The following is a 23,228-nucleotide window of genomic DNA, read 5'->3' on the forward strand; positions in this document are numbered from 1 at the left end:
ACACTAACTCATGTGCTGTCATATGTGTTTCAGATGATTTCAGTAGAAAGGGGGATTGAATATACAGACCTTGAGAAAGAAGCACCCTGGGAACTTGAGTATCGTCCACCGCCATCCTGGCCCCATGGAGGAGAGATTAACTTTAATAGTATGAACTTCAGGTACAGCTTGGATGGGCCTCTGGTATTGAAGAACGTGGGAATGTCCATTGACCCGAGACAAAAGGTTAGTTTAAGCCATTTGCCTCTTTAAAATCCAGCTAAAGATTTAGCACCACTTCTGCTCTTGGCTTCCTTGTCTGTGTACAGGGAGACTCTTTGTTCCTAATGGTTGCAGATTAGATCGGTGACACTGTCCCTGAATCTGTCTTGGAAACTGACCATGGAATGGGGATACCAGCATTTTTTTCCCTGTGTCACCAGCTCCTTCCTGGTGGTTGATGGGTCCTGGGCTCCAGGGCTCGATCTTAACCTGACCCAGGACACTATATGTCAGTCAGTAACTTAATTATTCATAACAAAGTCTATGGAGTCTGCCCTGGCTCCCTGTTCCTAACTCTCTAATATATCATTCCTTTCCATCTTTTATTTTTCTAATATATATTTATTTATTTACTTGGCTGTGCTGGTCTTAGTTGTAGCATACAGGATCTTTGATCTTCATTGTGGCATTCTAACTCTTAGTTGCAGCATGTGAGATCTATTAATAGTTCCCTGATCAGGAATGGAACCCAGGCCCCTGCATTGGGAGCACAGGTTCTTAGCCACTGGACCACCAGGAATTTCCCCCATCTTTTCTTCTTTGTGTTTCTGAAATCTTCTTTCTCTCCTACGTTGCCCTCTGGTTGCAGCCTTCTCCTCTGTCCCTGAGGTTTTTGCCGTGGACTTGTCCTCTACTCGCCTACACTGAGCTGCCATGACACTGCCCTCCCACTCACAGACTGCTTCTTTCTTTAGCACATAATTGATCCTTACTGGCCTGGGTGAGCTGCTGCTGGAACCAGACCACAGCCCTAAGTCCACTCCAGTGGGGCCTGTTGGGTGAGCTTGTAGTCACTAGAGAAGAGCCTAAATCATGACCCAATCAGCGGTGAGGAACCAGGGCCTCAGGTGGAGGCAGGGCCTTGAGACTTGCTCAAAGTCAAAAGCAAGTTGGAGGGAGCAGGGACGATCCACATGGAGATGGCAGAGAGGCTTTTGACCTGTTCCTGCCAGTGTCCATATCTGCTGGTGATATTCCCCTCACATTCAGCCTGAGACTCTTAGCTGGGCCCAGGACAGAAACTTGAAGAAGAGACTAAACCAGAATGGACAAGTTGGTAGGAAGCCTTCTCCACCTCCCTCTGAAGCCAGTATGTCTCCTGACTTACGCCCATCCCTGAAATCAGGCTGTGTGTAGGTTCTCCCAAAGCACCACACCCTCCAGTTTTCAGTGTGCACGCTGCCCCTCCACCTCAGAGACCTGTTCCCTCCATCATCTGGCTGGTGAACATCTCCTCATTTTCTGAGCTGATCTAAAGCATCTTTGAGACCCTCAATTCTTCCCTAGTGTCTTGTATTTTAAGATAGAAACTATGGTACACCTGTTTTCACAGTAGCCAAAAGTTGGAAGGAACTAAATCCTTACAATGAAATATTAATTCAATTTTAGAAAGGAAGAAAATTCTGATTTATGGATAAACCTTCATGATATCTTGCCAAATGATGTAAGCCAGATGCAAAGGGAGTGAATACTCTGATTCCACTTATGTGAGATTCCTGGAGTAGTCAAATTCAGGAAGACAGGAAGTAGGATGGTGGTCTCCAGGAACTGGGGGATGGGAAATGGGGAGTTTGTTTAATGGATATAGAATTTCAGTTTTAACAGGCAAAAAACTTTCTTGAGCTTGCTTGCACAACAATGTGAATATACTGAACACCAAACTGTCCACTTAAAAATGATTATGTGGTTAAATTTTATGCTATGTGAATTTTACTATAATTAAACATAAAAGCTAGCACATATAGCATGCTGTATTTCACAGTAAGTACCTTGAGGTTTTTTAAAATCAGATAGCATCTCGTTTTCATCTTTGTTCCCCAGAAAGTGGCATTCTGCAGGGCAGAGAGAGGGTGCTTAGGGACTGCTGGTTTCGAGGGTGGGTAGCACACAGGTATAAGCAGCCAGTAACCAACACACACACATACACAAGACAACTCTGAATAACAGAAAGAACTGCTCTTTAAAACTCTCACCACCACAGACCCATCTAGTGGACTGTAGCTGTAATTTAATGAATGATGCTCTTGTAACATGAAAATGAAAAAATAAATATTCAACTTAATTTTCAAATTTTCAAATGCTACCCAGAGAGCAGCTTCAGTTAGTCACAGGGCAAAAGCTGGTCCTCATTATTTTCAGTTCCATTTTAGGTCAGGAAGAAGGTGAACTGCTGTGTCAGGAAAACATTAACCACAGCCCTTGATATAATCCTGTCCCCTAGAGCACTGAAGGCAATGTTTGTTTACTGTCAGACAATGTGTCTGTCAGATTTTCCATTGTAAATGTAATTCTGTTAACTTGCACTTGTCTTAAAATTTCCCCAAAGGTATAGAATATGAATTCTCTAAGAAACTCTGTAGTACAACTTAGGAACATAACAGATTCTTATTCTTCCTTCTTAAAGCCTACAAATCATAGGCTATTGAGATTCTAAATGTTTGAGGGCAAATTAAATTTGGAGACTGAATTAATGACTGCAGCAGCTTGACACAGTATCGCCATTAGCTTCATTTTTGTGTTGGGTTATGAAACCCTTCATGAAGCCAGTTCACTCCACCTGTGTACATCACAGGTTTCCTCTCCTGCTCACCTGTCCCTGCCCCTGTCACTCCAGGACAACTCCCTTTGGTGTTGGATTTGATTGAGAGAGGCAATTGTGGGTGGGGGAGGGGACATGGGAGTGAGCCAGCCCAGCAGAAGGGGGCTTTATTCTCTTCCCCTCATTTCTTCTTCTGTCCCGATTCCTGGAAGTTACAGTCAATAGGAGAGTATAGTAGGTACTATGAAGGATTTTAATTCACAAAAGAAATGGCAAGTGAAAATAAAGAGCCAAGATTTCCCTGGTCTTGCAGTGGAGAAGAATTCACCTGCCAGTGCAGGGGGCACTAGTTCAATCCCTAGTCTGAGAAGACTCCACATGCCGCAGAGCAAGTAAGTCCATGCGGCACAACTACTGAGCCTACATGGCACAACTACTAAAGCTTGTGTCAGCACAAAAGAAGCCACCTCAGTGAGAAGCCCATGCACTGCAACAAGGAGTAGCCCACACTCATCACAACTAGGGACAGCCTGCATGAAGCAATCATGACCCAGCTCAGCCAAAAAAAAAAAAAAAATGAGGTAAATAGCATCTTAGGCTTCCTGGTTTTCTGAACATGGGCTGCATTTTTTATGTAGATGATTTCATGGTTGATTGATCATTTTAGAGAGTCCTGGGCTATATTAAAGCATTTTCCAGCTCTTGAGGTAGATTAATTTTGTTTTTGCTCACAGCTATTACTTGAATAATACATTTTTATAGATGCTTACTAGAATTTCGTATAACATGCAAAAATATTAGTTTCCTATATTTTCTCTTTTTTTACATAATGTTTTCTTAGAAACCCCTCCCTCACTCTGAGCTTGTTCCCTTTGCCCTACCGACTTCTTAATTCCTTGTGACTCAGACTGTGGTGCCAGGGCTAGCAGCACCTGCACCCCCTGGAGCTTTTTAGAAATGCAGAGTCTCAAGCCCATCCTTATCACTTTCTCAGCATGGCATTTAAACAGGACCTCCTAGTAAAGTCCTTTCTCTCCCATAGGCAGTTTTTGATGACTGATGAGCTGTGATTTCCAAGAAATGTCCTTTGACAGTTTGAAACTGAGCTCATGAATCACCTAAATCCCTATTGTGACTCAGCATGAGACCCTAGAAAGTTCTGTGCCACTTACCATATAGATTTACTTACTTTTATATTCTATAAATCGGGCCTTTACAGTATAATCTAATTCTGTGAGATTCCACTGCATTTCTTTGCATCTTTTCAGTAGAGTCTGTCTTTGTCACAAGCAGTTTATATCCTGTGTCCCACCTTCCTCACACCGGCCTCCTCCAGAGACAGAGAAATTTCCCACAGGCTCAGCCCTGCCTGGAACTGGAGTCAGAGATAGCTGAGTGAGGCATTTAGAGATTGCTGAGCGTACGTGTTTCTCTTTTACTAACTGACAGGATGAAATATGAATCTTGCTCCTCAAGCAGGGCACAAGGTCTATTTAGTCTGTTCCCCAGGCACTATGTGCCCCACTTAGCTGCAGGTTTGTCTCTCAGCCCAGCGGTGGGTGCCGGTTCTTCCTGCTGACAGCCGGCGCACCTGCCCTCAGGCACACTCTTGCTCCCACTCACCAGGTACATGCCTGTATTCACATCATGCTCTAACTCTCTGGTCATAGGATCTCTATGTTAGGCCTGTGCCTTTAACTACAGCTACACTCTTCCCCACTTTCTCTGTTCTGGCTGCACAGAGGGAAGTGATAATGTGCCAGGCCATCCAGGTGATAAGGAGGCCATCAGCAGATGGAGAAGAGCCCGAGGGTGTGGATTTGAGTCCCATCCTGTGACTTATGGGCTCTGATATTTCAGGCAGACTAATTAATCTCACTAAGCCTCAATCTTTTCTTTTGCAAAATGGAAGTTATAGGATGTAACCTGTAGAGTTGGTTGTTGTACAACTTAAACAAGATAAGACATGTAAAGCCCCCAGCCTGGGGATTAGAGTGATTGCTTGGATAAAGATGGTCATCATTTTCATCGGGTGTAAGACGACCATAACCACGTACACTGCAAAGGTTGTATATCCCATAAGAAAAGATGTGTTGGCCATTTGAAGTTGTATTTATGGCCTTAGGATCCATCTGCTGTGTCTGTCTTTGTCTAGCTTATCATATACCTAAATAATATGGTAATAGATTTTCCATAAATTTCTCTGGCCTGAGTTAAAAAGCTCAGCTCCCAATGAAAGCTTCTTTGTCTCAGGACGCCGCAGGTAATACAAATAAGACAGTCAAATCCCATACAGATTCTGCTGTCAAGATGTACAGTTCATCTGAAGAAACAAGAAAATGGCTATATTAGCCTTGTAAGCTAGAAAGTGGTCATGATTTTTATAGAAGTTTTTACAAAAATGACATAGTATCACTTAGGGTTGGGACAAGCCCACATGAGGGGACAGGGAGAGCATTTCCAAGGATTTAGGCATGTGAGACAGACTTAGTGATGTGTGGTTAGGGTTCCAGCTGGTGGAGATTCATTCAACACAAATGCATGTGAAAGTTCTTTAGGAGGTGGGGTCAACATAAGCAAAAGTATGATGCCCTGATCCAGTGAATGAAGAAGAACTAAGTGCCTGCAGAGAATTCAGGAAAATCATCTACCAGGTGTGCAGCAGACATTTTCATGTTCAACCCTGACAACTCCCGAGTCACCCCGAGGAAGCTGACTTGTGGACATGAAGGATGGAGAGGTTGGTGGGAACAGTTTTGTAGAAGAGACGTCCTGGGGTGGAGTGATGGGCACAGAGCCGGCCTTTGGGAGTTTAATCTGAGAAATGAGAGCACGTGGACCAGAGTGGGCAGATGCAGGAGGCAGGGAGCCCGGAGCTGTTATGCTTCCAACAAAATATCCTGGGAGAGTGATTGCACTTTTGGGGAACAAACTGATGTCAATTAAGAGAAAGATATAACACTCGACTTTGTGAATGTTCAGGGAAACAAGTGGGAGTAGAAAATGGTATCATATTTCCAGAGAATGAGTAACAGCCTAACAGCTTCCTCTGAAAATGTTCATACTTGATTCTCAGCAGCTCCGCATCTGAGAATTTATCTGAAGGAAACGATTGAGGGTATTTACAAAAAAAAAAAAAAAGACTTAGCTTCAAGGATATTTAACAGAATTTTTATAATAGCAAATTATTGGAAACTTCCTAAGTATCCAGCAATAGGGGGAGTTGTTAAATGATCACATATATTGTAGTATTTTGTAGCTGTTTAAATAAATATTCTTATGAAATACTAAATGAAAACACATAACAGTATGTTCATATTAATCCCATTTTGTTTATATATGTGGACTTGTGTCTTTAAGAACACATACAAAAGTCTAGAAAGTAAAAACATCATCTTGAAAGTGGTTTTTTCAGCGTGCTGATGATAGCTAGTATTTATTTATTTTTCAAATTCATTTGCACTGATTATGATTAAGGATCATAATCATAAAAAATCATTTTTTATAAATCATAAAATATATCATAAAATAAAGTTTGTTTTAATTTGTGTTTTAGAAGGTAATGCAACCTGGTACACCAGTGCTGACTGTGGCTCTTAAAATGAGGAACTGAGTCATGAAACACTGCATGAGTAGAGACTTCAGGGCTTACCCCCATACTGGACTCAGGGAAGGTGGACAGTTCAGCCCCGAGCCTGGGAAAGAAGTAGAGTGAAGTGGGGAAGACGGGGGAAGGGGTTGCTTTGTGTGGGGCATTGGGTATTGAATATGTTGAGTTTGATGTGTGCAGAGAGATCCAGGTGCAAGTGTCTAACAAGTTGGTGTCTATATCAGAGACCAACCTGGTTGGAAAAACAGAAAGGGGCCATTTCAAAGCAAATAAAATAAGATTTTCTCCAAGCGTCTTTATAATTTTATTTATTTATTTATTTTTGGCTGTGTTGGGTCTCTGTTGCTGCTTGGGCTTTATTCTTGTTGTGGTGAACGGGGACTACCCTAGTTGTGGTGCCTGTGCTTCTCATTGTGGTGGACTCTCCTCTTACAGAGCACAGTCTATAGGGCTTCAGTAGTTGTGGCATGTGGGCCCAGTACTTTTGGTTCCTGCATTGTAGAGCACAGGCTCAATAGTTGTGGTGCATGAGCTTAGTTGCTCTATGGTATGTGGGATTCTCCTGGACTAGGGATTGTACCCATGTCTCCTGCACTGGCAGGTGGATTCTTTACCACTGAGCCACCAGGGAAGCCCTCCAAGTGTTTTTAGATTGAAGGATGTAAGCTTACTGATACTGGTGACACTCTCCATAGGCAATTGGTAAAACCCTTTGGTTACCCAGAAAGGCCATTCAGACTATAGTTTTGGTGACTGAACTCTAGGAATAGCCAAAATCAGGTTTTCTCTGAGTTGCCTTTTTCTTTTGGGGTGTCTGTGGCCATGCAGCATGTGGGATCTTAGTTCTCTGACCAGGGACTGAATTCACGCCCCTATACTGGAAGCGCAGAATATTAACCACTGGACTGCCAGGGAAGTCCCTCTTTTTTTTTTTTTAATTTTCCTCACTGGAGTTTGGAGTTCACAGTCATGTGGTCATGAAGAGCCCTTGAAAGTGAAAGTGAAGTTGCTCAGTCGCTCAGTCGTGTCCGACTCTTTGCGACCCCATGGACTGTAGCCTACCAGGTTCCTCTGTCCATGGGATTTTCCAGGCAAGAGTACTGGAGTGGGTAGCCTTTTCCTTCTCCAGGAGATTTTCCCAACCCAGGGATCGAACCCAGGTCTCCCGCATTGCAGGCAGACGCTTTACCATCTGAGCCACCAGCTTGGTGCCCCTATATATCTCGGTCCATTTACTCATAGTCTACAAATGTTCCCGTTTGCAAATTGGATCAGTTTCAGTAGTGCTGATAGCATGGGAACATCCATATTTCCTCACAGATAGAGTACTCACTTGTTTCCTAATGTGGGTTGATTTGTGTATGAGAACACCCAGAAAAACAGGTATACCTGTTTTTACTGTGCTTCACAGATAATGCTTTTTTTTTTTTTTTTTTTTACAAATTGTATATTTATGGCAACGCTATATCAAGCAAGTGCATTGGCACCATTTTTCCTACAGCATTTTCTAACTTCATGTCTCTGTGTCATATTTTGGTAATTCTCGCAATATTTCAAACCATTTCATTATCATTATATTTGTTATTCTGGAATCTGTGGTCAGTGTTTTTTTGACATTAAAGGCACAAATGATGGTTAGCATTCTTTTAGCAATAAAGTATTAAAAATTAAGGTTTGTACATCTTTTTCAGTATATATTGCTATTGTATACTTAGTAGACTACAATATAGAATAAACATAAGTCTGTTTGAGCAGAGAAACAAAAAATTCATATGACTTGCTTTATTTTGTGATATTCACGTTATTGAGGTTGTCTGGAACCAAATCCAAAATATCTTTGAGGCCTGCCTGTACATAGAACACATGAGTCACATATGTACACACTATGACCTGCCTGTGTGCAGAGAATGGCCCATTTGTATTATATGGAAACAGTTCAGTGCAGTTCAGTTGCTCAGTCATGTCTGACTCATTGAGACCCCATGAACTGCAGCATGCCAGGCCTCCCAGTCCATCACCAACTCCCGGAGTTCACTCAAACTAACGTCCATCGAGTCGGTGATGCCAACCAGCCACCTCATTCTCTGTCGTCCCCTTCTCCTCCTGCCCCCAATCCCTCTCAGCATCAGAGTCTTTTCCAATGAGTCAACTCTTCCCATGAGGTGGCCAAAGTACTGGAGTTTCAGCCTTAGCTTCAGTCTTTCCAGTGAATACCCAGGACTGATCTCCTTTAGGATGGACTGGTTGGATCTCCTTGTAGTCCAAGGGACTCTCAAGAGTCTTCTCCAGCACCATAGGTCAAAACCATCAATTCTTCAGTGCTCAGTGTACTTCACAGTCCAACTCTCACATTTGTACATGACCACTGGAAAAATCATGGCCTTGACTAGACGGACTTTAGTTGACAAAATATTGTCTCTGCTTTTGAATATGCTATGTAGGTGGTCATAACTTTCCTTCCAAGAAGTAAGCGTCTTTTAATTTCATGGCTGCAATCACCATCTGCAGTGATTTTGGAGCCCCCAAAAATAAACTCTGACATTGTTTCCACTGTTTCCCCATCTATTTCCCATGAAGTGATGGGACCGGATGCCATGATCTTTGTTTTCTGAATGTTGAGCTTTAAGCCAAATTTTTCACTCTCCTCTTTCACTTTCATCAAGAGGCTTTTGAGTTCCTCTTCACTTTCTGCCATAAGGGTGGTGTCATCTGCATATCTGAGGTTATTGAGATTTCTCCCGGCAATCTTGATTCCAGCTTGTGTTTCTTCCAGTCCAGTGTTTTTCATTACGTACTCTGCATATAAGTTAAATAAGAAGGGTAACAATATACAGCCTTGACGTACTCCTTTTCCTATTTGGAACCAGTCTGTTGTTCCATGTCCAGTTCTACCTGTTGCTTCCTGAGCTGCATATAGGTTTCTCAAGAGGCAGGTCAGGTGGTCTGATATACCCATCTCTTTCAGAATTTTCCAGAGTTGATTGTGATCCACACAGTCAAAGACATTGGCATAGTCAATAAAGCAGAAATAGATGTTTTTCTGGAACTCTCTTGCTTTTTCCATGATCCAGCGGACGTTGGCAATTTGATCTGTGGTTCCTCTGCCTTTTCTAAAACCAGCTTGAACATCTGGAAGTTCACAGTTCACATGTTGCTGAAGCCTGGCTTGGATAATTTTGAGCATTACTTTACTAGCGTGTGAGATGAGTGCAATTGTGCAGCAGTTTGAGCATTCTTTGGCATTGCCTTTCTTTGGGATTGGAATGAAAACTGAACTTTTCCAGTCCTGTGGCCATTGCTGAGTTTTCCAAATTTGCTGGCATATTGAGTACAGCACTTTCACAGCATCATCTTTTAGGATTTGAAACAGCTCAACTGGAATTCCATCACTTTCAGTAGCTTTGTTTGTAGCGATGCTTTCTTTTTTTTTTTTTTTCAGATTTTATTTTATTTTATTTTACTTTACAATACTGTATTGGTTTTGCCATACATCTAAGGCCCACTTGACTTCACATTCCAGGATGTCTGGCTCTAGGTGAGTGATCACACCATCATGATTATCTTGGTTGTGAAGATCTTTTTTGTACAGTTCTTCTGTGTATTCTTGCCACTGCTTCTTAATATCTTCTGCTTCTGTTGGATCCATACCATTTCTGTCCTTTGTTGAGCCCATCTTTGCATGAAATATTCTCTTGGTATCTCTAAATTTTCTTAAAGCGATCTCTAGTCTTTCCTATCCTGTTGTTTTCCTCTATTTCTTTGCATTGATCACTGAGGAAAGCTTTCTTATCTATCCTTGTGATTCTTTGGAACTCTGCATTCAAATGCTTATATCTTTCCTTTTCTCCTTTGCTTTTTGCTTCTCTTCTTTTCATAGCTATTTGTAAGGCCTCCCCAGACAGCCATTTTGTTTTTTCTTTTTTCATTTCTTTTCCATGGGGCTGGTCTTGATCCCTATCTCCTGTACAGTGTAACAAACCTCTGTTCATAGTTTGTCAGGTACTCTGTCTATCAGATCTAGTCCCTTAAATATATTTCTCACTTCCACTGTAGAATCATAAGGAATTTGATTTAGGTCATACCTGAATGGTCTCCTTTGGACTGCAAGGATATCCAACCAGTACATTCTGAAGGAGATCAGCCCTGGGATTTCTCTGGAAAGAATCATGCTATAGCTGAAACTCCAGTACTTTGGCCACCTCATGCGAAGAGTTGATTCATTGGAAAAGACTCTGACTGGGAGGGATTGGGGGCAGGAGGAGAAGGGGACGACAGAGGGTGAGATGGCTGGATGGCATCACTGACTTGATGGATGTGAGTCTGAGTGAACTCTGGGAGTTGGTGATGGACAGGGAGGCCTGGTGTGCTGCGATTCATGGGGTCACAAAGAGTCGGACATGACTGAGTGACTGAACTGAACTGATCTGAATGGTCTAGTGGTTTTCCCTACTTTCTTCAATTTAGGCCTGAATTTGGCAATAAGGAGCTCATAATCTGAGCCGCAGTCAGCTCCTGGTCTTGTTTTTGCTGACTATATAGAGCTTCTCCATCTTTGGCTGCAAAGAATATAATCAGTGATTTCGGTGTTGACCATCTGGTGATGTCCATGTGTAGAGTCTTCTCTTGTGTTGTTGGAAGAGGGTGTTTGCTATGACCAGTGCATTTTCTTGGCAAAACTCCATTAGCCTTTACCCTGCTTCATTCTGTATCCCAAGGTCAAATTTGCCTGTTACTCCAGGTGTTTCTTGACTTCCTACTTTTGCATTCCAGTCCCCTATAATGAAAAGGACATCTTTTTTTGGGTATTAGTTCTAAAAGGTCTTGTAGGTCTTCATAGAACCATTCAACTTCAGCTTCTTCAGCCTTCCTGGTTGGGGCATAGACTTGGATTACTGTGATATTGAATGGTTTGCCTTGGAAATGAACAGAGATCATTCTGTCGTTTTTGAGATTGCATCCAAGTACTGCATTTCAGACTCTCTTGTTGACCATGATGGCTACTCCATTTCTTCTAAGGGATTCTTGCCTGTAGTAGTAGATATAATGGTCATCTTAAATTCACCCATTCCAGTCCATTTTAGTTCTCTGATTCCTATAATGTCACTGTTCACTCTTGCCATCTCTTGTTTGACCACTTCCAATTTGCCTTGATTCATGGACCTAACATTCCAGGTTCCTATGCAATATTGCTCTTTATTGCATTGGATCTTGCTTCTATCACCATTCACATCCACAATTGGGTACTTTTTTTGCTTTGGCTCCATCCCTTCATTCTTTCTGGAGTTATTTCTTCTGATCTCTAGTAGCATATTGGGCACCTACCGACCTGGGGAGTTCCCCTTACAGTATCCTATCATTTTACCTTTTCATACTGTTCATGGGATTCTCAAGGCAAGAATATTGAAGTGGTTTACCATTCCCTTCTCCAGTGGACCACATTCTGTCAGACCTCTCCACCATAATTAGATGGATTAGGGTTTACAATAAGGTGCAAAATGTCCTGAGAAACCTGTATGCATATCAAGAAGCAACAGTTAGAACTGGACATGGAACAACAGACTGGATCCAAATTGGGAAAGGAGTATGTCAAGGCTGTATACTGTTAACCTGCTTATTCAAATTATTCTCAAAGTACATCATGTGAAATGTTGGGCTGGATGAATCTCAAGCTGGAATCAAGATTGCAGGGAGAAATATCAATAATCTCAAATATGCAGATGACACTACCCTAATGGCAGAAAGCAAAGAGGAACTAAAGAGCCTCTTGATGAAAGTGAAAGAGCAGAGTGAAAAAGCTGGCTTAAAATTGAACATTCAATAAATGAAGATCATGGCATCTGGTCCAATCACTTTGTGACAAATAGATGGGGAAACAATGGAAACAGTGACAGACTTTATTTTCTTAGGGCTCCAGAATCCTTGTGGTTAGTGATTGCAGCCATGAAATTAAAAGATGCTGTTTGAAAGAAAAACTATGACCAGGCATTACTTTGCCAACAAACGTCCATATAATCAAAGCTATGGTTTTCCCAGTAGTAGTGTATGGATATGAGAGTTGGACCATAAAGAAGACTGAGTGCTGAAGAATTGATGCTTTCAAACTGTGGTGTTGGAGAAGATTCTTGAGAGTCCCTTGGACAGCAAGGAAATCAAACCAGTCAATCCTATAGGAAATCAACCCTGAATATTCATTTGGAAAACTTATGCTGAAGCTGAAGCTCCAATACTTTGGCTACCTGATAGGAAGACCTGATTCTTTGGGAAAGACCCTGATGCTGGAAACACTTGAAGGCAGGAGGAGAAGGGGACTACAGAGGATCAGATGGTTAGATAGCATCACCAACTCAATGGACATGAGTTTGAGCAAGCTCCGGGAGATGGTGAAGGACAGGGAAGCCTAGTGTGCTGCAGTCCATTGGGTTGCGAAGAGTCAGACATGACTGAGCGACAAAACAACAACAACAAAATATCTTATAAACATTGCATTATCTTTGTAAGATAATAAAATTAGCTAAACCCGCTTTTCTTATGTTTAATCTCTATAAATATGAATTCTTTTTTGAAATACCATGATTAATTTGACAGACTAAGTTGTAAAATTTTAGAGGTATTCATATCAGAAAAATGAAAAGTTCCAAGAATTCTGATTATATTGTATAGAAAGATTTAGTTGTTCTCTTTAAAGCTGCTGCTGCTGCTAAGTCGCTTCAGTCATGTCCGACTGTGCGACCCTATAGAGGGCAGCCCACCAGGCTCCTCTATCCCTGGGATTCTCCAGGCAAGAACCCTGGAGTGGGTTGTCATTTCCTTCTCCAATGCGGGAAAGTGAAAAGTGAAAGTGAATTTGCTCAGTCATGTCCGATTCTTAGCGACCCCATGGACTGCAGCCTACCAGGCTCCTCTGTCCATGGAATTTTCCAGGCAAGAGTACTGGAGTGGGTTGCCATTGCCTTCTCTGTCTTTAAAGCTATGAGTTTTTAAATTTTACTGATATACAAATGATCAAAAGCATGTCTTACATCGTCAACAATTCCACATTCTAAATAGAGGTGAAATCATCTCTTGGGAAGCTTCCTTCAGGGAATTTGTAGTTGGGCTTCCCTGGTGGCTCAGACGGTAAAGAATCTGCCTGCAAGGCAGGAGACCCAGGCTCCATTCCTGGGTCGCGAAGATCCCCTGGAGTAGGAAATGGCAACCCACTGTACTCTTCTTGCCTTGAGAATTCCATAGACAGAGGAGCCTGGTGGGCTATATTTCGTGGGGCCTCAAAGAGTCAAACAAGACTGAATGACTAATACTTTCTTTAACTTTCAAACTCCTTGATAAAAAGATCAGTTGCTGCATATGTACATATGTGAATGCAGTTTTATTCCTTACCAGCATTTAACCTGCATTGTATAGATTCTTTAATCTTATTGTTAGTCACTTAATTTCGCTCTGCTTTGCTTTTAATAAATAGACTAACACTTGACATGTATTTTTCCAAGGTTCAATTGTAATTATTAATTTGTTAATAAAATACCTTTTGTACTCTCCAATGAAAGGGCCCATGTAAATAGCAAATTTTGTTTGTGTTGTTGTTTAATCTCATTATGTGCATTTTGTCTACTGGCCTCTGTCTTTTAAGATTCTGCACTTTATATTTTAAGATATTTCAATATAGAATATAATTAACATTTAATATCAGGAAGTGATTTAATGTTTCTACCAAAGAATAATTCCTCTTAAATAACAGATCCCTGAGAAAGTGAGTACTTGTTTGTGTATAATATTTCAGACTTGTTGACATCTCTGTAAAGTTACCCATGTGATTCTAAAGGTCAAACTACCTAGGCAGCAGGAATAAAGCTAATTTAAAAGCTGACTTCCTATGCACCACTTAGGAGACTGCTGGTTTTCACTGCCAGCAGAGTAGTTTTTTTAAGTCATATTTATTTATGAATGTTAGTTACACACATCCATACACATGTATACACATATACCACACACACACATACATGTCTCCTGCTTTAACATACCACATAATGGATACTACTATGTGATAATCACAGAAAATGATTTTCAGCTTACTAAGCCTCCCTTCAGGGGAATCTGAATAATACTACGTGACATTTTAACAAGGCATAAAAATCAATCTAGTTTATATTAAATATGCTTGGGTTGATGGTGGTCTCAACCAGGAACATTCGTGAATATCTGCCATTTTTGGTGCCACAATTTGGGGGTTTCATCTGGTATCTAGTGGGTGGAGTTCATGGCTACTGTTAAACATCTTACAATAGACATGACAGTCCCCTGACCCCCCAACAATGAATTATCTGGCCCAAAATGTCACCAAGACCATGCTTGAGAAGCTATAGGATACTCTATATATGTAATAGAACTTTGAAAATTCATCTTCAACGATCAGGGTTTCTCCTAGGTTTGTTGCATCCTGTTAATTCTTAATTGCCCTGGGTCTCTTTACAGCGTGGCATTGTGGGAAGAACAGGATCTGGAAAAAGTTCCCTCATCGCTGCTCTTTTTAGATTGTCAGAACCTGAAGGTGGCATTTGGATTGATGGGATCTTGACAAACAACATTGGACTTCATGATTTAAGGAAGAAAATATCAGTTGCACCTCAGGTATGTATATTAGAGCATTCTTCATGTTCTTTTTACAAAGTATCTCAGTTTAATTGCTTTTAATTTGATTTTTTTTTCAAATTACATGAAAGGGTTTATCCTTTTTTTCCCAACAGAGCACATTTTTAGCATCAGATATTTTCAGCAGACCTTTTCATCAGATGTCATGTTTTGTTTCTTTGTTCATTTGTTAGTTTTGTGTGCCTGTGATTTAATAACTTACTGAGGTAGATTTCTGGACTCAGTCTTCCTCAGTTGCCACAATTTTATCCACTGATAACCACATAATTCTGAGAACAGAAGGATAAATGGTTTGTTTAGCACTGGAGAGGTTCCTATAGGGAAACATGATTCTAAGTGTTTTACAGATGGAATTTTGCTGTGGGAAATGAGGACATCTTTTCAAAGGTGATGATCTCCTTGGAGGACTTTCTGTGAAACTGTAGAGCTTTGAGAATTACAGGGTATATAGTTACTTTGGGAAGACTTTGACAATTCATCCATTAGTAAATAACTTTCACCAGGGAGGCAGTACAGAATAGTGAGGTACAGCAGGGGACTCAGAATTCTGTCTCTATGTACCTCAGTTTTCTCTGTTTTACAAGGTATCTAATAGTACCAACCCTTGAGCTGTTGTGAGGACAAAATAGATCACTAAGTATGAAGTGCTTCATGTATACCCAGATGTGACTGCTGTGATGGTGGACCATTGAATTGGCCATTGGCCAGTCTTTTCTTGGACTCTGATTCTATTCCTTTTCTTTGTGTCTTAAAGAAGTATAATTTTCAGGGAGTGTTTTTGAGGCTGGATTATATGCACAGTGGACACTCCTGTCATTCCTTGTGGTTAATTCACTCAACATAATTCTGGGAATATTTACTGAGACACTACTATCCTCCAGGTATATAGCCAAAGGCAACCTAGATCCTGTGTCCTCATCTTCCATCCTGCCCTTTGCTTTGACAGACTCACTGATTTTTTTAAGAAAGAATTTTAATTTTTTTGATATACTCGATAATCATCTGCTCATCAAAGGAAGCTCAAAAAATACCCTCTTGAGATGAAAAACAGAGAGGAGATGAGACAAATGAGACAGACAGTTGTGCCTCCTGGAATGTGGGTGTAATGTGCCTTGAAATGACTAGTTATTAGGAAGCGTATACAAAATGGAGAAAGGAAGGAGAACATGGGCTTGGGTACAGCCTACCCATGGCCTCTAAAATACCTGGAATTACTCTAAGTGCTTTTGAAACCAAGATATTCTTTTCAGAATATAGTGAAATGTCACTTCACAACCTTTAAGATGTCTGCTATCAAAAAGAGAAAGAGAATGACAAGTGTTGGAAAAGATGCAGAGAAATTAGAAACCTTATTCATTGATTGTAGGAATGTAAAATAGTGCAGCCACTATGGAAATCAGTTGGTGTTTGCTCAGAAAAGTTAAAGATAGAATTATCATATGACAGTTCTACTGTAGAGTATAAGCCCAAAAGAATTGAAAAAGTCTTGAAGAGATAGCTTTACATGCACATTATAACAGCATTATTCTCAACAGCAAAAATGTGGCGGCACCCAAGAGTCCATTGACAGGTGAATCAATAAAGTGTGCATATGTATATATCATAGAATATTATTTGGCCTTAAAAAAGAAAATTCTGACACATGCTACAACACAGTTGAACCTTGAGGAAATTAAACTAAGTAGAATAAACCAGTCACAAAGGACAAATACTGTATGACTCTACTAATAGGAGGTACCTAGAGAACGAAATTCATGGATACAGGATATAGAATGGTGGGTGCCAGGAGCTGCTGGGAAAGGAGAGTTGTTGTTTAATGGGCACAAAGTTTCAGTTCTGCAAGATAAAAGGAGATCTGTGGCTGGAAGTTGGTGATGGTTGTACAACAGTGTGAATGTATTTAATACCACTGAACTGTGCACTTAAAGGTGGTTAAACTAGTAAATTTTATGTGTATTTTACTACAGTTAAAACAATTTTTATTCCAAGGTATCCCATTCAGGAAAAATGGGAAGAAATTTTTAGCACATTCAGTCCCCATATTTAAAAATTTCCTCTGGCTATTAGATTTATAACTTATGGTTACAGTAGAAAATAAATGAGTTCAGATTCCCAAGTTTTATGTTTTGATGGTACTCATCTCTGAAATGGCCAAGTGAGATTAGATAACAGAAATAAAGGGCATGTCTGTAAAGTCCTTGGATGCAATGTTTTAGAAACATACCCTACATTATTTTTAATACTTCTCAATAGGAGAAAGCTGTATGTGTGTGTACATAAAATAAATCTATAAAGAAATAACATTAGATTATTCTTGGCTCTACCAATAATGTTTGGAAGCACATCTGAGCAAAGACCAAGCAAATCTTTGCAGCAACATGCTTTGGTTCTGTCCTGTTGGTTTCCACCCTTCCTTTGAGTATGCTTTATATGCACACACCAGACAGCATGCTTACAAAATAGTACTGAGTTTGTATCCATGTAGATTCCACTTTATATGACTTTCTCTCCAAGATTCAGTGTTGGTTGATCAAAGAGAGAGGATCTGGAGAGAACTTGCCATGTGTAAATGGTCCCAGAAAACCAGGAGGCAGACAGGGGTAGAATGTTTGAGTATAGACCAAGTGTCCACATGACCCATAGTTTTATGTCCTCTCTGCCTCATACAACTGTAGGGCCTTGAGGATGTCACTCAGCTTCCAAACTTCAGCATCCTTGTCCCTGAACTGCGTCTGGTAGTCATTGTCACAGATTTTCTGTGAAAATGTAACTGGGTGAGGAAATATTTGTGCCCGTGTCTGGTTCTTAGGAAATCTCAGTCAATAAGAACTATTATTATTCTTAAGGATCAGGGCACAGTTGTTTGGATATTATTTCTGCTTAAGTAAAAGGAGTAACACCTTCTGGAGTTACTTTACTCTTTAGTTTCTGCTTATGTGTTCATATCCTTGCTGATTTTCTTTATATTTATTGTTACAATATAAACTAAGTTGTTTTTTAAATATAAATAGTAAAGCAACGAAACAAAAAAACAAAGACAAACAAAAAATGCAACAGGAATTTTGGGGAAAAGCATAACAGAGAAATATATCTGATGATTTCCACCAAGACCAAGGAGACAGACTAACATTTTTTTGTACTTTGATTTCTGGCTCCCTTCCCACCAGTTTCTTTCCTGATCACCACCTGTACACACTGGTACTTACTGACTGACTTATACACCAAGACCTTGGCCTTCTCAGCCCAGCCCACACTCTTTCATTTCCTTGAGGACAGAGCCTATGTTTCTCATGGCTGTTCCTCTAGTGCTTGTTACAATCCCTGGCAAGTTACATGAGTTTTGATAACTCCTATGATTGCAGCCATGAAAATAAAACACGCTTACTCCTTGGAAGGAAAGTTATGACCAACCTTGATAGCATATTCAAAAGCAGAGACATTACTTTGCCAACAAAGGTCCATCTAGTCAAGGCTATGGTTTTTCCTGTGGTCATGTATGGATGTGAGAGTTGGACTGTGAAGAAAGCTGAGTGCTGAAGAATTGATGCTTTTGAACTGCGGTGTTGGAGAAGACTCTTGAGAGTCCCATGGACTGCAAGGAGATCCAACCAGTCCATTCTGAAGGAGATCAACCCTGGGATTTCTTTGGAAGGAATGATGCTAAAGATGAAACTCCAGTACTTTGGCCACCTCATATGAAGAGTTGACTCATTGGAAAAGACTCTGATGCCAGGAGGGATTTTGCTGGAGGAAAAGGGGACAACAGAGGATAAGATGGCTGGATGGCATCACCGACTCGATGGACGTGAGTTTGAGTGAACTCCAGGTGTCGGTGATGGACAGGGAAGCCTGGTATGCTTCAGTTCATGGGGTTGTAAAGAGTTGGACACGACTGAGCAACTGAACTGAAGTTTTGTGGAATAACTAACATATCTTAGCCACTTATCCTACCATTTCCTGCTTAGTCCTCACAATTCTTTTGTTTTCTTTATCCTAACAGATTTAAAAACTGAGACCCTGGGAGCTTATCCCACATAGCAAGTAAGGGACAGAGTCAGGATTCAATTTCTATGCATCTGCTTATTTTTTTAAATTGAAGCATAGTTGATTCACAGTGTTTCAATTGTATAGCAAAGAGGTTCAATTATATATATTTTTATATATAAAAGTTTATATAAATATATATATTTATATGTATTACATGTGCATATATATATATTTCAGATCCTTTTATCATAGGTTATTGCAAGATATTACATATAGTTCCCTGTTATATAAATAGATCCTTTTAATCTATTTTGTATATAGTAGTATGTATCTATTACTACCAGATTTCTAATTTATCCCTCCCTATCTCTCTTCTTTCTGATAGCCATTATTTGTTTTCTATGTCTGTGAGTCTATTTCTAGGTTGTAAATAAGTTCATTTCTATTACTTTTTAAGATTCCATGTATAAATGATCTCATATGATATTTGTCTTTCTCTGTCTGACTTATTTCACTTAGTCTGACAACCTCTGGGTCTCAATCCTTGTTGCTGCGAGTGACATTATTTCATTCTTTTTTATGGCTGATAATATTACATTGTGTGTGTGTGTACATGTGTGTGTATACCCCACATCTTCTTTACCCATTCATCTGTCCATGGACATACCTTGGCTATTGTTAAGTGGTTCTGCTGTGAACATTCAGGTGCAGGTATCATTTTGAATAAGAGTTTTTGTCTTTTCAGAATATATGCTGAGGATTAGAATTGTTGACTCACATGGGAACTCTTTTTCTGCTTTTAAGGAACCTCTATATTGTTTTCAATAATAGCTGTACCAGTTTACATTCCAACCAACAGTGTAGGAAGGTACCCTTTTCTTCACACACTCTCCATCATTTATTATTTGTAGACTTTTTAATGATGGCCATTCTGACTGGTGTGAAGTCATACCTCATTGTAGTTTCGATCTGCATTTCTCTAATAATTAGTGCTGTTGAGTATCTTTTCATATGCCTTTTGGCCGGTCTTTGGCCTATCTAAGAAGGCAAAGAGAGGAGCTAGCCAGATTGATTATATTCTTTGCAGCCAAAGATGGAGAAGCTCTATACAGTCAGCAAAAACAAGATCAGGAGCTGACTGTGGCTCAGATCATGAACTCAGACTTAGATTGAAGAAAGTAGGGAAAACCACTAGACCATTGAGGTATGACCTAAATCAAATTCCTTATGATTATACAGTGGAAGTGAGAAATATATTTAAGGGAATATCTGATAGATAGAGTGCCTGATGAACTATGGACGGAGGTTCACGGCATTGTACAGGAGACAGGGATCAAGACCAGCCCCGTGGAAAAGAAATGCAAAAAAAGCAAAATGGCTGTATGGGGAGGCCTTACAAATAGCTATGAAAAGAAGAGAGGTGAAAAGCAAAGGAGAAAAGGAAAGATATAAGCATCTGAATGCAGAGTTCCAAAGAATAGCAAGGGTAGATAAGAAAGCTTTCCTCAGCGATCAATGCAAAGAAATAGAGAAAAACAACAGAATGGGAAAGACTAGAGATCTCTTCAAGAAAATTAGAGATACCAAGGTAACATTTCATGCAAAGATGGGCTCGATAAAGGACAGAAATGGTATGGACCTAACAGAAGCAGAAGATATTAAGAAGAGGTGGCAAGAATACACAGAAGAACTGTACAAAAAAGATCTTCATGACCCATATAATCACAATGGTATGATCACTCACCTAGAGCCAGACATCCTGGAATGTTAAGTCAAATGGGCCTTAGAAAGTATCACTATGAACAAAGCTAGTGGAGGTGATGGCATTCCAGTTGAGCTATTTCAAATCCTGGAAGATGATGCTGTGAAAGTGATGCACTCAATATGCCAGAAAATTTGGAAAACTCAGCAGTAGCCACAGGACTGGAAAAGGTCAGTTTTCATTCCAATCCCAAAGAAAGGCAGTGCCAAAGAATGCTCAAACTACCACACAATTGCACTTATCTCACACTCTAGTTAAGTAATGCTCATAGTTCTCCAAGCCAGGCTTCAGCAATATGTGAACCGTGAACTCCCTGATGTTCAAGCTGGTTTTAGAAAAGGCAGAGGAACCAGAGATCAAATTGCCAACATCCACTGGATCATTGAAAAAGCAAGAAAGTTACAGAAAAACATCTATTTCTGCTTTATTGCCTATGCCAAAGCCTTTGACTGTATGGATCACAATAAACTGTGGAAAATTCTTAAAGAGATGGGAATACCAGAACACCTGACCTGCCTCTTGAGAAACCTATATGCAGGTCAGGAAGCAACAGGTAGAACTGGACATGGAACAACAGACTGGTTCCAAATAGGAAAAGGAGTATGTCAAGGCTGTATATTTTCACCCTGCTTATTTAACTTACATGCAGAGTACATCATGAGAAATGCTGGGCTGGAAGAAGCACAAGCTGGAATCAAGATTCCCAGGAGAAATATCAATAACCAGATATATAGATGACACCACCCTTATGGCAGAAAGTGAACAAAACTAAAAAGCCTCTTGAGAGTGAAAAAGTTGGCTTAAAGCTCAACATTCAGAAAACTAAGATCATGGCATCTGGTCCCATCAGTTTAGTTCATTTCAGTTCAGTCGTTCAGTCATGTCCAACGCTTTGCGACCCCATGAATCGCAGGGCCAGGCCTCCCTGTCCGTCACCATCTCCCAGAGTTCACTCAGACTTGTGTCCATCAAGTCAGTGATATCATCCAGCCATCTCATCCTCTGTCGTCCCCTTCTCCTGCCCCCAATGCCTCCCAGCATCAAAGTCTTTTCCAATGAGTCAACTCTTCGCATGAGGTGGCCAAAGTACTGGAGTTTCAGCTTTAGCATCATTCCTTCCAAAGAAATCCCAGGGTTGATCTCCTTCAGAATGGACTGGTTGGATCTCCTTGTAGTCCAAGGAACTCTCAAGAGTCTTCTCCAACACCACAGTTCAAAAGCATCAATTCTTTGGCGCTCAGCCTTCTTCACAGTCCAACTCTCACATCCATACATGACCACAGGAAAAATCATATCCTTGACTAGACAGACCTTAGTCGGCAAAGTAATGTCTCTGTTTTTAATGTGCTCTCTAGGTTGGTCATAACTTTTCTTCCAAGGAGTAAGCGTCTTTTAATTTCATGGTTGCAGTCACCATCTGCAGTGATTTTGGAGCCAAAAAAAATAAAGTCTGACACTGTTTCCACTGTTTCCCCATCTATTTCCCATGAAGTGATGGGACCAGATGCCATGATCTTCATTTTCTGAATGTTGAGCTTTAAGCCAACTTTTTCACTCTCCCCTTTTACTTTCATCAAGAGGCTTTTTAGTTCATCTTCACTTTCTGCCGTAAGGGTGGTGTCATCTGCATATCTGAGGTTATTGATATTTCTCCTGGCAATCTTGATTCCAGCTTGTGTTTCTTCCAGTCCAGCGTTTCTCATGATGTACTGTGCATATAAGTTAAATAAGCAGGGTGACAATATACAGCCTTGATGTACTCCTTTTCCTGTTTGGAACCAGTCTGTTAGTTCATGTCCAGTTCTAACTGTTGCTTCTTGGCCTGCAACAGATTTCTCAAGAGGCAGATCAGGTGGTCTGGTATTCCAATCTACTTCATGGCAAATAGATGAGGAAACTGGAAACAGTGTCAGACTATTTTTTTGGGCCCCCAAATCACCGCAGATGGTGATTGCAGCCATGAAATTAAAAGACGCTTACTCCTTGGAAGAAAAGTTATGACCAACCTAGATAGCATATTCAAAAGCAGAGACATTACTTTGCCAACAAAGGTCCATCTAGTCAAGGCTATGGTTTTTCCAGTGGTCATGTATGGATGTGAGCGTTGGGCTGTGAAGAAAGCTGAGCACCAAAGAATTGATGCTTTTGAACTGTGGGGTTGGAGAAGACTCTTGAGAGTCCCTTGGACTACAAGGAGATCTATCCAGTCCATCCTAAAGGAGATCAGTCCTGGGTGTTCATTGGAAGGACTGATGCTAAAGCTGAAACTCCAATACTTTGGCCACCTCATGCAAAGAGTTGACTCATTGGAAAAGGCTTTGATGCTGGGAGGGACTGGGGGCAGGAGGAGAAGGGGACGACAGAGGATGAGATAGCTGGATGGCTTCACCTACTCGATGCACATGAGTTTGGGTGAACTCCAG

The 23,228-nt window shown here is 40.6% G+C and overlaps 2 protein-coding genes across 3 annotated transcripts in view; one reads left to right on the top strand and one right to left on the bottom strand.

Moving 5' to 3' along the window:
* Positions 1 to 23,228, bottom strand: part of LOC102179751 (multidrug resistance-associated protein 4-like) — a 607,813-nt gene that overhangs the window by 215,791 nt on the left and 368,794 nt on the right. The gene's annotated exons all lie outside the window — the stretch shown is intronic.
* LOC108637248 (multidrug resistance-associated protein 4-like) overlaps positions 1 to 23,228 on the top strand; it is a 157,816-nt gene that overhangs the window by 104,958 nt on the left and 29,630 nt on the right. Inside the window, 2 exon segments of the mRNA XM_018056286.1 lie at positions 34 to 225; positions 14,880 to 15,035. Coding sequence (XP_017911775.1) covers positions 34 to 225; positions 14,880 to 15,035 — 348 coding nt within the window.

Source organism: Capra hircus, chromosome 12 (genome assembly GCF_001704415.2).
Source record: "Capra hircus breed San Clemente chromosome 12, ASM170441v1, whole genome shotgun sequence".
Classification (NCBI taxonomy): domain Eukaryota; kingdom Metazoa; phylum Chordata; class Mammalia; order Artiodactyla; family Bovidae; genus Capra; species Capra hircus.